The 17673-nt window shown below is 42.5% G+C and overlaps 1 protein-coding gene across 1 annotated transcript in view; it reads right to left on the bottom strand.

Annotated features, from left to right (window-relative positions):
• Window positions 1-15491, bottom strand: part of SEC14L1 (SEC14 like lipid binding 1) — a 39026-nt gene extending 23535 nt beyond the window's left edge. Inside the window, exons 1-2 of the mRNA XM_063409050.1 lie at window positions 15379-15491; window positions 13590-13681 (exon numbers count right to left, since the gene is read on the bottom strand). Coding sequence (XP_063265120.1) covers window positions 13590-13652 — 63 coding nt within the window. The 5' untranslated portion in view covers window positions 13653-13681; window positions 15379-15491. The remainder of the gene's footprint in view (window positions 1-13589; window positions 13682-15378) is intronic.
• Window positions 15492-17673: the final 2182 nt, after the last annotated feature.

Below are 17673 nucleotides of genomic sequence, written 5' to 3' on the forward strand. Positions count from 1 at the left end.
ATACAGACCAAACTCAAATTCAATAACTGCTTTGTGATCTTGTATGAAGGGCTTTGATTCAGCAAATTAAAAATCTCTATGGAGACAGGAAACAGCAGAGAAGTTATTCTTGTGCTTTGGCTCCTCTAAGTTACTCTGAGACCATAAAAATTTAGAGGCAATTTTTTCTTGGTTGCTGGCTTCAAACAGCACTTACCACCACTCATCCAGAACACCAGGGATGTGCATGGGGAAGCAAAACAACCTTTCAGAACAGAGACAGAACAGAGCTTTATCTCCACACAGCTCTGCAGACACAATCCAGGCTTCTTCACACCTATTTAATCTCTTCCAAGTCTTCTGCAGTGCAAAAGGAACAGCTTCATGTTAAATTTCAGGCATAACCATAGTTGATACACACAGCCAATCACAAAAATCATGAAATACTACTGAGTTGGTGTCATAAATGAAACTGCAGCTCGACAGCTCACAGAGTGCTGCTTACACAGCACATCACACACCACCCTGGATTTCTGACAGCAGGACCTCTCATGTGTTGAAGTGCTACAAAGCACTTCCAAGCCAAAGCAACTGCATCAACACACAAATTTCTGTTTTTATGCAACAGAAATTTCTGCATTTCTGTTCCTCTCTGTGGCTCAGGCAGCATTTCCATGGTTACAGTGTTGATCACTTATTGGCTTTAATTGCATTCCAAATTACAGACCAAATGCATAGCTTGGCATTTTAAACAGCCCTGAGGGCACCCCTGCAGGCCAGTTCTTGTAACCTGGCTTTGAGTCCCGTGAGGTGGAATGCACCTGGAATCATAAACTCATTCTGCTTGGAAAAGACTGTTAAGACCATTGAGTCCAACCATGAACCCAGCACTGCCCAGTCCACCCCTGAAAATACCACACTGCTCATTACATCCTCCAGGTCATTGCAAAATGTCACTGAAACCAGGCAGATCTCCAAGGAAACTCGGCACAGCAGCCACACCATCTTCCCAAACTTTGGTACCCATTTTAGTTTGTCTTGCTTGTGTTTAAACTTCCTTCCTTTGAGGTCATCAAACAGAGAAAGCATCAGGAGTCCTGCTAAAACCAAAACATTCTTACTGCAAAAACATGACCCCAAACCACGTGGACTCTGGCACATTATCTCAGTTGTCAATCACAGAACACTGCAACAAACTCACCTCTGGTAGCTGTGGCACAGAATGTTTTGGAGAAATCCAGACTAAGAATCAACTAGAAAGGATTATGCATATTAGGATCACTTCCATGAACAGGATTTAAAACTAATTTTCTACTGCTGTGAAGTTACAGCAGACATCAAACCCTGCCTACAATCAAAAAGACAGTAACAATTTCAGGGGAAAGAAATCCTTGTAGTGATTTTAAAAGTTTACACGCATTTCAGAGTTTTAGATTACATTTTCTGCAAACTAAATGCAAAGCAAAGAAGTGCTTGTTTTTCTACCAGCACACAAACCAGAAATCAAAAGGACTTCACAGGCAGCTTATTGAAAGAATGCTCCATTTAGACAGCACCTGCAACTAAATATCAGTAAAACTCTCCGCTTATTCAGGGAAATACTTGACAATATATGTTCATTAAGCATTCTTGACAAATCTGAGTTATACTAAAAAAGCATAGATTCACTTAAGACTGCCCAAAACCAAAAGCAAGGAAGGGGATAGAAGAACAGGCAAAAAGCAGGAGCAAAAAAAGAGAAGTTTCTGGGGGACAGGAAGGTCTGCAGCAAATTTCCTCTGTATGGCAGCATAAATGTGTTGGCTACAGAGCTAAGGAATCTCAGCCTTGGTGTTCAGGGTTTTCAAGCATGCATAAAGTTACTTTAATACTTTAATATTTCATTAAAATAATTTAGGCCTTATAAATAAAGCAGGAGAATCAGAACAGGTTATGAAGCAATCTTCTAGATAAGTGGAACTTTTCCATTAGTTCACTGTTGAGTTATTCAACTGTGGTCACCAACTCACCAAAGCTTCTTTCTGCACCAGAAACCTCAATTCTCATCAGGGCTGTGACCAGTCAATCCACCCATGCAGGCTCTTTCTGCACAGATCACTACTCTGTCCCCCTCAGTGCACCTCTCCCATTCAACATCTAGGCATTTTCATGTCAGAAAAGTGCTCAGAGAGAAGTTTTACCAGCAAAATTACAGCGGTTTGATGTTGCATGGAATGACACTGGAAGGGAACTGGCTCATAATCACCTAAGAACCACACTGCTACACACAGAGATTCCATCTTCTGCCAGATAAAAAGTAAATCTTTCATGATTTAATGCAATTTTATTCTAAGTTTTGATGACAAAAGGTACACCAATTCAGCAGATACAACAAACTGGGGACAAAGGATGTGACCTGAAGACAAGGGCTAACATTCCATCTTCTGTCTATAAAAGAAGATCTTCAATAACCACAGACATGCCTCAACGTAACTTTAATTAGAAGAGCAGTTACTTTAAAACAGATCTGAGTCATCTGTGGTTTGCTTAAATAAATTCACACAGGTGGAATTGTGTAATAATTGATTCTTGTATGGGAGCCTAAATGTCCATCTTCAGAGGACACCTTAATATGAGGGCAGGACAGAGGAGAAAGTGGACAGCCTGTGTAGGAGATTGAGTTACACCTGCTTTGCCTTCCAGGCACAAACAAGAGAATTATTAATTCTCTTCCTCCCTTTGGGAAGTCCAGAGAGCACAAAGTGCCCAAGTGCCACTCCACCAAAGAGTGAGCAAGCCAAACTTCAACTGCAGCCTCTGCACAATCTTGAGACACAAATCCCTAAAATGAGAACCTGGAATAGAGAAGCTGGGCAAATACTACTCCTTCCTCAAGAAAAACAAAAGGTTAAGGACAGACAACCCAACAACCACGCTGAATGCAAATAATTTTAATCTTCTTTTCCTTTGGAGTAAGGTGGGAAAGCCTGATCATTCAGGTTAGGCTGGCTTATGACTGAGACACCAAGATCAAATTGCTGGTTAGAAAACAACTGACACTGCCCTGGTCTAGACTGCAGGTGGAACACCAAGGACAGACTTTACAGCTGTGCTGCTCCAAGCTGCTCTTCAACATCCACAGATCTTACCTGGCCTTGTGGGGGCAACAGCAATACCAGATGGACTTGTAATGTCACTGTAACTTGTTTATAACAAACACATTTGCCATACTATTCTGTATTCAGAGAAAAACGCCTGCCCTACCCGTGTTCCAAGCAAGACAGATGGAAATCAGTCTGGCCCAGAAGCCACGTAGCTCGGGGCACAACACTTTGTTTGACAGAATGTGCCCTGCAATTAAAGTCAACTTCAGTGGTTCCTATGAGAGGAAACCTGGCTTCTGACCCCAATTGCACAGGACATGACTGCTCTGGCTCAAGGTTAAAGCACTCTGGAGAAGAGGCTGACCTCCAAAAGAGCATCACAGCAAAGGCTGGCGACAGGCCAGGGAAAGCTTAAATGCCTGGAGATCGACATGTGATTACTGAGGAATGTGAGCTATTCCCAAGCTCTTCCTATTTCTCTGCAACACTGGCAATACACAGCCCTTTACATAACACAGGAACATATCTTCCTGCGAATTTTTTAAGAGACACACATAAAACCAACCGTAAATCATTAAGCTTGTCCTACGTTTCTTCTAATTATCATTCCTTGTCTTACAGCAGCTGAACAATCACAAGTACGTTCTGTGTTGCCAACAGGCATTTCACAGGCAAGGGGTATTGTCACACTGAAAGCAGAATTTGGTGCTTGGCTTCTCCTTTCCTTTTCCAGTTAACAAAATTGCATGGCTGGTTCCTCTGCAGTCGGTTTTTTAAAATTCAGCTGCAATCCCACTGTGTCCACTGAGGGTCTATTTTTAGAACAGTCAACTATTCCTTGCTGCTCTATTGTACCACGCTTAGGTCTCACTTTTATGAGTCCTATAATTAGTATTCGTCACTTGTTTGGTCTTAGAATCACAGACACTTTCAATAAGAAGGTCTGTTATAACATGTTTAACATCTGGAATATGTTAGGCTATTTTAAATAAAATTACTACTGTGCAGACAAAATCTAATTTATGAGTGGAGGAGGATAGGATGACTACAGCACTGCTACAGTGTGGGCTCAGAATTCCTCATTAAACCATTGCCCTTGTACTACCACAAGGAAAAAAGTCTCCAGACTTTCCCCCTGCTCCATGAAGGTTCAGTGGAACAGGTTTGACTTCATTGCCTCAGACTTCACCCACCAGGTTTTCATTTGGCCCAGAGGCAAATGAAAGCTCTGCCCCAGTGATTTCACTCCTCCAAGACTATCATTAGTACAGTGAGCTTCACCAGCAGAACACAAAATTCAAGATAAATAGCAAGGTCTTGGTTTGGCTTCTGGACTGGCAAAACATCAACTCCCAGGTATAGAGCAGCCAAATTCTGTTAAGCAAACCAATTAAAAAGTTTTAAGTACATCATTTTAAGTCTTGACCATTGACTAACATCAATGGAATGTCATCAAAAGGCAGCATGATAGGGGTCTGGAGCCTGCACACTATTTACCTCAAGCTAGTAAGTGTAAGAAAAAAATACCTTACATCCATGTCTGATGTATCAGAAGACCTCCAAAAAGGTAAAAAAACAATGGTGGAAAACCAAGAGTACAGAGAACAGCTCCTCGTGTGAAACCAAACTACTGAACTAAGAGCATCACCATGAAAATGAGTTATTTAGGACCTGAGGGAGAGGCCTGCCAGAGCTGAGAGGGCAGGCAGCACAGAGAGCCTGAGCCGCGCTGTGCTGCCTCTTGTGACACAAGGAGCAGCAGGTGTGAGGCTGAGCAAGCTCTGCCAGGCTCAAGGGAAAGGATCCATCTCCTGACAGAGCGTGTCATGAAGCACCAGCTCCTGCTGGAGTGTCACCACAGAGCTCACTGGGCTCCAGAAGGGAACTGGGAGCACAAGAAATCAAGCACATGAGATGTTATTCCTGACAACGGCACATTCTGCACCAGAAGGGCTGTCAAGACACATTGCTGGAAGATGAGAGAGTATCCTAAGAGAGTGTTACCATGTGTTTATCTCATTCCTATCTTCCACCCTAGAGGCAGATACTGCCCTTGGCCACTGCCTGAAAGGCAGCACTAGTTAGAGAGGCCTCATGGTGCAATCTAGTTCTGAGCTTCTCATTAAGAGACAGAATAAAAATCCAAATTCATCATCCAGATATCAATAATCAGGCAACACCAGTGCAAGATCCATCACTGGCCTGGTACAACTGCTGCACCCCTGCATCTGCTCCCCAGTAAAACACAGAGAGAAAACACAACCTAGCTTCAAAAAATATGCCAATAAAAAAAAAAAAATCAAGAGTCATTTGATTCTTTTCTAAAATGAAATTAAACTCATAGATTATAGACAATCACTTCTTTGTTCTTCACCCTCCTTTACAGCAAAGAAAGGCAAACAAAAACATGAATCGGTTTAGTCAACACAGAACAAACAAGTTCAAGTCAAATTGCTTTAAATCCTGTTCATTACAACTTCAGTGGCTGCACCACACACACCATGAAATACTTCAATAGAAATAAGTAATTTCATAGAGCCTTGAATTCAGTAATGAAGAACTTATCTACAAGCCAATGAATTGCACAGCAACAAGAGTTTTGCAAATTACACAGTATAATTTACACATCGAATGAAACAGCCTGAACAGACCATCTTCTGGAAAGACTTGTGCTGCCTGGTATGCCTGAACTGGACAGAATGTCTGTGGCATTTGAATTTTACACTAAATGAAGGGACACAATGCACACAAGAAAGGAAGTGCTCTCATCAGGAAGCTGCTCCCTTCTGCTGTGGCATAAACAACTCTGAGTGGCACATCACCACCCTGACCATCACCAGGGAAATCTCATTTTCACAAAATGAGATCTATTATTGTCACAGCGATATGATCTAATATTACAGCAGCAGCAGGCACAGCAGAAAGTTATCAGACAGGCTGAGACAGTGAGGGTTGCAGTGTAGCTTTCAACTCCTGCACAAATTGATCTCCATGTATTCCAAAAAGCATTCATACTCAAGTTATGAGAGCATAAATACCAACAAAATGAAAACTGTTATAATTATCCAGTAATCCATAACCCCACAGATTTCGATATTTAACTTCATCAATCTGACCATGACAAAATCTTGAAACAGTAATTTAACAGAGCCCAAACATGTATAATTAAGAATTAAAGGAGTTTAAATAAAAATTCATTTTTAATGCAAAAGAGTAGCTTCTCTTTGCTCCTTCCTACAATTCCTCTGCTGTCACCCAAGTTAAAGCTGGTAGCCCAGTGATATTCTTATTTTCAAATTTGCTGATATATAGAACCCAAAACTAATTATAATAAAGTAAAACCCAAGAGAAGTCCAAGACAGAAAATGCTCAAATATTAAGTTTTATACATGAATACAAAGCAAGATAGGCAGCCAGTCCATTCACGTGCGACTGTGTTCTAGCATACAACACAGAAATTTTTAATTTTCATCTTTCTGAAGCAAGGACAGAGCCCCCTTTATGCCAAAGCAACTCACAGAACCCACAACTCCAAGCCATTAAGTGCAAATCGCAAGTACTTTGCACTGCTAAATAATACCTGAAGACTGCTGAATCAGGTTTCTCATGGTCCCTTCATTTACTGTTACAGCAAGCGGCTTCTGCATTTTTCAAGCTGCAGATCCCTAATTATTTCCCAAGGGAATGGAGGGCTCTCAGAGTGCAACCCTGGTGACAGAGGCCCCGCTGACTCCTCTTTCCTGCAGGCAGCTGCCAGCACCTCACCCACAGCATGGGGGGGACAGGCACCTGCTCCCACAGGGGTGCTCAGCAGTCTTAAGGGAGCACAGCGAGGAAATTGGGCTGACACAGAATTTATCTTCCTTTTTTCCAAGACAGCTCTAGCCCAGCCTGTGTCCCTAGGCTGGCTTGCTGATGAACGTGTCTTTGCAAGAAAACAAGAGCAGCAGCCTGGTGCATCAGCTACAATGGGAAACCACATATTGGTGATATTTCTCTGACCCTGAGAAGACAGAGGCCGTGAACCACAAGCTGAAAGGCCCTGTGGACTGGGCTGAAATCAGCGTGACTTGAGCAGAAGCTATGCAGAGAAAAGCCAAGAACTTGAGGGCTGATCTCCAATTGTGACGGCTCACTGCTGGCTTGGACTCTGCTGGCAGTGCTGCCCCACGCTGCAGTGGAGCACGGGGGATGCCAGGCAGTCCCCCCAGCCATGCTGCCACCAGTGCTGCCACCAGCGCTGCCACCAGCGCGGGGCCTTGGCAGGGCTCTCATGTCAAACACCACTGACTGCCTGGTGACAGCTGAAACCAGCTGCAGTCCGACTGTGAGAAAGTCAAATTTACTAAACTACCTGTAACAGGCCTGACTCTACACTTTACATGAGCTGCTAACCTGACCTGTCTTAACTCTATCACAAAAATGAAATAAAGTGTTAAATAATTCAGCTTAACATCCTAGTTCTTCATTTAGAATACACGCACAGTATTTTTAAACTACATGAAAAAACTGGAAGACCAATTCACTTGGGAGAAAAGGAAACAGACCATTTAAGACCAACCTGTAATTAATTTCAACTTGAGCTAATTAACAGCTTTTCTTGCATATTCTCAGAAGATTCGTTCTACATTCAGAATGCAACAGTTTAAAGAGTCCATCGCTGGCCTCATGCCATGAACATACTGACTCCAAACGAAGTTCAAAGGAAAAGCAATCCTGGTTACAACAAATACCCCTCAATTCTGGGTCCAGCTCTGGGCTCTGACTGACAGCGATTTATGGGAAGTCCTCAGGCAGCACAGACTGCCCAAGAAATGTGGAAATACCTCATTCTCACCTCTAAGTAACTTCTGGCTTCTCACTGGATATGTTTTTTTCAATCAATCCCAAAAAAATTCACCCGATCTCTTTCCTGCAACATTTTGAAGGCTTTTTTCACACACTTCTTACTGTCTAACCGCACATTAGACCATGAGCATGAAGTTATACCTTCTCCAGACTGTAACTGTAGACCCCTGAGTGTCCAGGACTCTGCAGGATGTGTAACCACTTCTTTTCTGCCAGATCCTCCCATATTTAAGAGTTTTAACTCAAAGGCAACATTGCTTGGCTGGATCAACAGATCCTGGAGCAGCACTTCACACCACAGCTAAAACACCTGCAAAGGCTGAAAAGCTTGGAGTGCTTTCAGAACAAAACACAGGAACTGTTTTGATACATATTTTCCTTCTTGTGACACCTTTCAGAGTGTGAGAGTAGTGGTGGCTTAGCTTTTAAAGTGTAAAGGATTTGTTAAAAACTGACTCAAAGCTTTTAGTGAAGAAGAGAACTGCAGCTGTCAGCTACAGTCAGGTCATGTGTTTGCTCAAAAAAAAAATTAAAAAAAACCCAACAGGAAACCAAGCATGGAAATAGCTAAGCAGGTCATGAAATAACACAAAATAATACAGAAATTGCACTGTTAGCAGGCTGCTACGTCAATATTTTTCCCTAGTGCTTAAGTGAACTCTCCTGTATGTTACCCACAGTTCATTCCAAACAAGAGGCCAAATAATCATTTGTTCTTACACCGTGTGCTAACACAGGAATCACCACCACCATCAACCAGCAGTGAAAGTGCAGGCATTTAATATAAATTCAGAAATTCCACACAAGGCTCTGCTCCACCATAGCTTTACCAACACATTTCCAACAGCAAATAAGGCTAAGTTTTCAACAAAGACAGGAAAAAAGCAGATGAGACTCTGGGAGTTCTGCAACAGAAAGGAAAACTGCTCAGTGGTTTTGGGAGCAGGCACTCAAGTTTATTCCCTTCCCCAGGATTTAAGTATCCAAGACAAATTCTCAGCAAAGTGCACTGCATCAGGGGAATAAAATACTTCTCTATATATTTAAAGCCTACTTTGTGCTTTCAAAAGCACTTCCTTTTTCTTCCCAGCCTCTCAGCCCCTCTTCACATGATGAGTGAAATGCATTTTTCCAGGAAAACAAAATGAGATTGGAAGGAATGAAAATGGCGAGTATTTATGAGCAGGTGTGGCACTCAGCTTGATACAGTTCAAATTTTTAAAAAAATTTAAAGTAATAACTTTTATAGTGAAATAACAATGTACTGCTGATCAAGAAGCTCATTACAATCTAGATAAAGGGATTATACTTTAATTTGTCAATCTGCAAAAACAGATAATTTTTTTCTAATCTACTCTTATCACTGAAGCATATTTATCCCATTTACAATGTTACTACTTACCTGCAATTCAGGGATACTTTAATTCATGAGATATACCTTAAGAACTATTTTTTAGATCTATAAAGCCAGAGTCAGTCAACCTGATGTCCAAAAGCAGCAAATTTGAACCATTAAAATGATAATATAATCAAAGGCACTACACATTATACTTACTAGGAAAGATTCATGCTTGAGATACTTCAGATATTCCATCAGAACAGTGGCAAAATGTGAGATCGATTTTTTAAAATTCACATTATTTCTGAAACTAAGTAATTTGGGACTGTAAATAGGACATTTTCTAAATGGGCTGAAGAGCAATACATTTTCCACAGAGCTTTCAGAAACTTAAAAAGAAAAATCCCGCTGGTCAATGGTTCAATCCAATGTGTGCTTTTTCAAACATCTTATTTATTTTCCATTAGCATAGATTCCACCCTTGAAATGCCATTGCAACTGATTATTCATTATTTAAATTTACTTTGGAAATTAAACTCAAGGGGAATTATCTAAAGTATGTCAGACTGAAAATGAGCTGCAAATCTCCAAAGTTAATTTTAGCTTCATGTGTGTTAAGGAAGATTCAAGTTCTTAACTGCCTTTTAATATTAAGAACTACTTAGTCAGCAAAGTCCCTGTATTACTTTAAATGTAAACCTCTTTAAGCTAATATAAAAAAAATTGAATCCGTAATCTTTAGAAGTTTTCTAAAAGCAGCTTCTCAGTTTTTCTCCAGCATATTTAACCTTGGTAACTTGACAAGTGAGTCTAAGTAAACAGCCATTTTCCACATTTCAGCTGCTTCCAGCGTTACGTAAACGCTGAACAGGAGGAGAAGCGACATCTATTCAGTCTCCTGAACAGCTGTGCACGCTGCTGCTCTGGGTGCTTTTTTAAATACATATCCACTAACACACAGAGATTCCAAGAAGTTCATTATGACAGATATTCCACAGAGCAGCCAAAAATCATCATGTCAGCTTTGGAAACTATTTGGTGAAATCATCTGGCCTGTGTTAGGTGTGTCAGACTAAAGTGTGGTGATTTCTAGCCTATGATTCCAGAATCTTTTCAAGTTTAGGAAATAGTTTCATTAAAAGATTTACATCTTAACCATTATCTGGAACCACACAATTTGCCAGTAGAAGGAAATCTTCAAGGGAAGTAGCTTATATTAGATTTTACACAGCTGGACTTGAATGATGAGGGAAGGTAGGAAGCTTTGAAGCAATGGATGTCAGCACTCCCCCCCAGCCTCAGCACTTCACCAATTCCCAGCTGGGAGAGAAGGAGTCATGCCTTAAGGATATTGTCATAGAGATATATTAGGATTCAACAGATGAGTTTTAGATGTCAGTGGAGGAACCATAACAGAGAAGCTTATTTTCAACACAAATTCAACTTAGGAAAAGAATTTTGACTCTTGTCTGTTTTAGAAGTCTTTATATCATAATTTCCTACAAAACACTTTTGCCTTGGCTATCTTGGCTTAGATCAAAATGGAATTAAATTCAGCTTTTTGTCTTAATATAGAGCTGAAGTCACCCTTCTGAGAGAACCAAGTTCCCTGGGAACACACCAGAGCTGCATGAATGGAATGCTGATTGTGCTCCATTCTCCCTCAAGTACCTCTTGGAAACCCAGGAAGGGGAAAGAGGGCAAATCGGAAGTTTGCACTGGAAATGACCCACTCTGCAAGTGGCATTCACTCAGTGGCTTCTAGAAAAGGAGAATTAATACTGATTTCTCCATCTGAAGGCTGAATATTAGTTTGACTTCATAAGTTCCACTTTGCAATTGCAACGTGTAACATCCAGGGAATCTTCCCAGTGCACAAGGGCTTCACTGACACTGGGGAACTCATTACTACTCCAGAGAAAGAATTACCTCTGGAGTTCCACAGAACACCCAGGGAGGAGAGGACAACTGGCTAAATAATTTTTTTTAAAGTACTCAGCACCTGAACACAAAGATGAGATGTCACCAGAGCGAGGCTAGAAACAGTGATTTTTGTAAAGACAATTCAGCACACAGAACACTGCTGCCACATTGACCAAAGATTTCTGGAGAGATTTTTTACTGACAGATGAGTATCTCTGGGTGTGGGTTTAAACTTTTGTTTGAGGACACATTTTTTCAAGGGCTAGGTGCAAATAAGAGAGAGGGACGGAGGAAAATCAAGCACAACACATAAGTAATTTTTGGGTGCATTAAATCCAAGCCTGGTATACGCCAGGCTGTTCCTCCTTTCAGAAGAGTTGCTGGCACTGTTAAAATAACATTATAGCACTTTTTTGGTTGAGAACAGGCAACATAGTGCTTCTACTTCTACTAGCGAGCATAGAATTTGACACAAGTATTCCTTCCAGAAATACTTCATCAACTTATGCAATCACTGTTCAACCAAGGGGAAACAGTAACCAAACAGTAACAAAAAGCATCAAGCTCGCATATACTGTTTATATTCCTCACAGAATTTGGCTCATGCACGCCTCTACACACTTCAGAAAATGCATGGACAGCTTTGATGGATCACCAGCAGGAATTTTACAGGTTTTAAAAATCAGTAACAGCAGCAACATTGCAGGGAGAGGATGTTCATCCAGCACTCACATTCTGAACGAGTACAAGTGATAACCCCCTGTTCTGACACACACTAAATAAATCAGATGTATTATTGCTCAGCTGAACTTCCCGTCTCAGAAAGGATCCTGTTTGGCTGCTTCTTTTAATAAGCATTCTTCTCCTCTTAGTTAACTTTTAATTTTTAACTATTATTTGCAACTTAGTTGCATACCTACTATAGCCTCTTGCTTTCTAAAGAGAAGCTTTAATGTAAGGGAAGACTTTATATTTGTTAAATATTATTCTTCAGATATTACTCCCAGGACACACAACAGTTCAAGAACTCTCGGTTAATACTAATAGTCAGAAGTGTTTTTAATTACACACAGCAAAGCGTTGTGGACAATTTTGATGTCAGCATTTTCACTCAAAATATCCCTTTACAAATAACTCAGGGGAAGAATTTTTGCCTTCAATTCAGCAGCAAGGTAAAGACTCATCAGTTTAGCAAACAGCCAGGGAATTTCATTTAGGAAATTAATTTTGGCTGATTGATCTAAGAGCCAGTATGACTTTGCTGAAGGCTAAAGTTACAGACACCATCAGATTTCACTGAGACCACCTGAAGCCCGGCTGTCAGAGGTACTGAAGTCATAAAAGACCTTACACATATCACAGTTGGCTTCTTCACTGCTCAGCAAAATAACAGCTCTGCCTTGAAGTGTCTGCAAGAGCAAGACCTAATGTACAACACTGGAGGCAGTCTTAGGAATGAGATAAAAAGAAATGCAAGTATTCCCTGTAGAGTGATCTAATCCTTTTCTGCCCTGTGACTGCAAAGAATCACTTCTGTAAGGAACCCTGCACTCCAAACCACGTGATCTATCTAAATATTTACACTATGAGCACTATTAAAACTCTCCTCTGAAGCCATTAAACATAGCATTTTCAGCAAGTGAAATCAAACAATTATTATGTAGATTATGGTTCACTTTTAACTGTTTTTATCAGGGAAAAGCTCCTTAATTGCTCTTTGTAACTCCTAAGAGCCCCACAGGTGTGGTTTCAATTGAATATACTTTAAAATGTCAAATACCTACTTCCACTCTGTTTTCTAAAAGGAAAGAAAAGGGAGGAAGATGAGTAGAAAGACTAAAAAAAGGGAACCTAATTAAATTTCATTCTTTTCATTACTGTTTGTACCACTATCACACCAATTAGCAACATGCACGCAAAAGGCTTTTTGTTCATCTCTTTGGCCTCCCTACCATGCTTTTTCTTCCCTTCCCTCAAAATGTTCCCAGTGTCCTTTCTCCCTTTTCATTCAGGCATATCCTTTCTTTCATGGCTTTCTGTGCTCTCTAATCCTGTAAACTCTACATTGATGAAAACACAACCATAGCAATGTTTTAATTGGTGTACATGACATTTCCTTCTGTTCTAGAAGGGTCTGCCCCCAGTAATCAACTTCCAGTACACTTCAATCCTACTTTTGCTCTAACTTTCAAATACATCTGTAAACACTATCTAAACTTTGGCAGAAAAGGAGAGCACATTATGTAAAAAAAACCCACTCTGGGCAGAGAAGAAATCATTGAAACACAGAGTTCTCACAGTTTGAGTTTTGTTTTCAGCTTTGTATGTTCTACAGCATCTATCAAACAAAGCCCAGCAAGTACTCAGCAACACAAGGAACTATCAAGAAGGAAACTGCAGCAAAAATTAATACTTACAGCCATAATTAACTCAAAAGGGTGTTTATACACCCGTACGGGGGACTGGTACTTCTGCACCATGGTTGCAGTTTAGTGAGATCAACTCAAACCTGAAAAAGAAATTTTTAAAACCATCTGTCAGACGTAGGAAGCCATTTTCAATTTTCTCTTACAATTAGTCTGTGCGTGGTACCACGCTAGCAATTCCACAGGAAATCCTTCACGATTCCCTGACAACCTTTTTTAAAACCCAACAGGAGCCCTGAAAAGCTATATATACGTATTTCTGTCAGAACTGACTTATCATTTCTTCCAAAGACAACATAAAATTAGCACATTTTTAGTCCACTTTTAGTAACAAATCTTCAACACATTTTATGACTCTTTGTCAGGATGGTGACACTTCCTGTGCTGCTGCTGAGAACCAAACACTGACACATCCCAGCGACAGGCAGAGAAGCATTTCCCAGTCCCCCAGCACTGTATGTGGGCTGCCCTACTCAGAGCAGGAACTAGGCAGGAAAAAAAACAAGAAAGAAATACAGAATGCACAAAAAGAAGTTAAAAATAAGTGTTAAAAATGCTCGTTTGCAGAAAGAATGAAAAAAATGGATTACTAAAGCACACTGATGGATCAAGGTGATTCTTGATCATCTCCAAAAAATTTGAAACTTTTCAGAGGGAAACTTATGAGATAGATGGGGAAAAAAACTTCGAGAGAAATTCCAGTATGCAGCCAGAAAGGATTCACTGGCAACACGGAGAGGAATAATTCAAAGGCTTCGTGCCTGCTCTACCCAACAAAGTGCTTGACCCGAACTCTCTCGACCGCAATTTACGTTTATTGAAAAATTCTGGCAGTAGCAATCGCATATGAATCGCGGGCTGCGAGCCAGCCTCGTTTCAGCGAGAAATGGCTTTGCTAAAGCAATTCCGCTTCACTTTTCTGCCCGTAAGGCGCTGCGGGAGCGCTCCCGGCCCCGGAGCCGGGGCAGCGCGGCTCGGCGGCTCCCGGGCTCCGGCCAAAGCCAAGAACAACCCCCCCAGCCACAGGAAAGTTCTCCGACATCCCAGCCCCGAGAAGAATTTACCCATGACTACGCCGCCTTTTTTTTTTTTTTTTTTTTTTTTTTAACCACCTGAATCAGCTCAAACAGCCGCAAACGCTCTCTAATCCCCGGACAAAAAGAGTTACACAACAAAGAAAGTCCGCGTTCCTCCGACCGCGGCGGAACCCCGGGAAGGGACGGAATGGGGGGACACCTGTGACAGCCCTGAGCTCTCCCGGAGGGATCGGGACACCGGGGAGGGGACGGGACACCGGTGACAGCCCCGCAGCGACCGGGACACCCCGGGAGGGGAAGGGACACCTGTGACAGCTCCGCGCTGCTCCGGAAGGATCCGGGACACCAGCGACTCTCAGCTGAGAGTTCCAGGACACCTCAAGAGGGGACGGGACACCTGTGACAGCCCCGCGCTGCCACGCAGGGACCCGGCCGGAGCCGCCTGCCCGGGGCGGCCGGAGCGCAGCGGCCGCGGCGCCGCCGTGACCCGCCCGAGGACCGCGACCCCCGCCCCACCATCACCACCACCATCATCATCATCACCACCATCATCATTACCACCGCCACCCACCACCACCACCACGGGCAGCGCCGACCGCTCCTCGGGGTTCCCCGCAGCCAGCGCTGAGAGTAGCCGGCTTGGGAGCGGGCGGACAATGGGAAAGTTGCCGCGGGGCAGGGCGGCGGGGCTGGGGGACGCGGGGCGCGGGCGGGAGCCCCGGGAGGCTCCGCGCCGCCCTTACCGCTCGGAGCCGGCCGCGCTCTCCCCTCATGCCGCCGGGGCAGCGCCGTCCTGCGCGGGAGGGGCGCGCGCGCCGCCGCCCGTCGTTCGCGGCGCGCATGCGCGGTGGGCGGCGCGGGGCGCCCGGCGGCCGTGAGGGGAGCGGCGGTTGTTGTGAGGAGGTGGAATGGTAAAGAAAGAGTCCCAAAGGCCGTGTAGTGTCACGGTTTGCCGGGGCAGGGACAGGTTACACTAGAACAGATTGCTTCCAGCTTGGACTTGAACGCTTCCAGAGATGGGGCAGGCACAACCGCTCCGTTCCACTACCTCAGCACCCTCACAAAGAAGAATTTCTTCCAGATCTCTAATCACAGAATCGTAGGATCAGTTAGAATGGAAAAAATCCTTGCGATCACCAAGTCAAACCTATGACCTAACCCCACCTTAACAATTAGACCATGGCACTATGTGCCACATCCAGTCTTTTCTTTGCTCACTCCCTCAGAATAGAAATCCCCTATAATTCAGAGTCATGTCCTGACATTTTGATCCAATTCTTTCCCTAGGAAAGCTGAATTTATGGTTACCACTAATGAGGGATTAAGCTACCTTTCTTTCTTATACAAACCTTGTGTCTTTTAAAGTTAGTCAAGCATAGCCTCTTGTCTGATCTGAACTAGTCCTTACAAGAAGTCGTTTCATATGTTGAGAAATTGTTCCTCTGAATCTCATTTCTGTTGTGGCACTTGGCCAGTTGCCTTCATGTAGCAGGAGTTAACTAGTTAACTCTAATTAGATTTAGTTATCTGATTGGTATTCCATGCCATTATGCCTGCAACATCCTTTTCCTGCTCTGAAAGCCTGAGATATAATCCTACCGGTATAGCAGGGCGAGGAATTTACGCCCACTCAGATTCCTCTTTGTTCATAATATTTCCCTCTTTAGATTCTGGGAAATGTTTTAATTCTTACCGTCTGCCTCTATTCTACTTCACCAAATGGCCAGGTAACCAGAAATGCTTTATTTAGATTTTTAAAGATGTTTGGGGTTTATTGATAGAGTGCAAATCCATAATTTAATGTCTAAATCAGTCGCAGTCTCAGCTGTTTTCTGCAGAAACAACAATCTTAGCAAGATAGATGAAGAGGAGGAAAGTAATGTGGGTTTAAATTTTTCTACTGTTGTTTATTTTCCTGTTACATCTTCTCTTATAGAAGCTCCAGCTTCCATCGTTAGGAGGAATATAGTGAATAAATGTGTGGGTGAAATGTTTCAGGAAAGCTGTGAGGCATGCAGGAGACTGAAGCCCAGAGGACACAGGCTGAAAGTGCAAACCGTTCCATATTTTCAGAAAATTAAGAACACAGCCTGCTAGATATGAAGGGAAGTTTGGCCTTAGGGAGGTTATGCAAGGTCGGTCACTTCCCTCCATCTGAGCACTTTTCCTGTATTGCATTCTTTCACGTTATGAACTTTAGTTACACAACTGTTATCTTGATTCAGGCAGTATTGCCATGGAAATTAATGAGAACTATTGGTAGTCAATCCTTTACTATTAATAATAACTAACTGAAAGTGCAGTTGCTTGGGAGCAGTGCAGGGCTGATGCATATGAGAAAAGATTCAAAATGCCTCTCAGCCATGCTGGAATGCAGCTCAAGCTCCTGGAATTTCAACAGGCAGGAACTTGCTCTGATTTCTTTTGTTTGCATCCCAGGCAGTGAAGAAAAGTGAAAGGATCCTGACTTCTTACTGTCCATCAAGTCTCATCTTCAGAGCTGTTGTGCTAAAGAGAGGAGATTGTCAGCAGTTCATGACAAGAGAGAACGTGTTCACTCAAGGTCTTGCTGCTAAGCCATACTTTTATTAAAATATGTGGGAAAGGTATGAGAGTTTGGGTTCAGACACACTGAACTGCTTCAAGAGCTGTTCCCTAACAAATCAGTCCCATCTGAGTCAGTGGAATTTTTTATGTACTGCTGGCTGCATTGAAATAAATACCTGCTTCCTAAACGTTTAAAGCCATGGAAATGGTCCCAAATGACAACGCTGTCAGCATGATGGAAATAATAATAAGCATGATGAGTGACAAACAGTTAATGGAATAGAGTTGTGCCCCGGGGACATTGATTCTGGTTTGCACCGTTTTTGTTTAATGTCTTTCACTAGGTGTCACCATTTTTGCTTTCCCTTGTCAGTCTAGGGAGAGACAAACTGGTAAAGCTGGGTGTGAGGATGTGTGAACTCCTTCACCTCTCTTCTCTTAAAAGTAACTGTGAGCCCTAAGTTCAGCCCTCCAGACACAGACCTGAATGT

The sequence above is a fragment of the Prinia subflava genome, chromosome 12 (assembly GCF_021018805.1).
Source record: "Prinia subflava isolate CZ2003 ecotype Zambia chromosome 12, Cam_Psub_1.2, whole genome shotgun sequence".
Classification (NCBI taxonomy): Eukaryota; Metazoa; Chordata; class Aves; order Passeriformes; family Cisticolidae; genus Prinia; species Prinia subflava.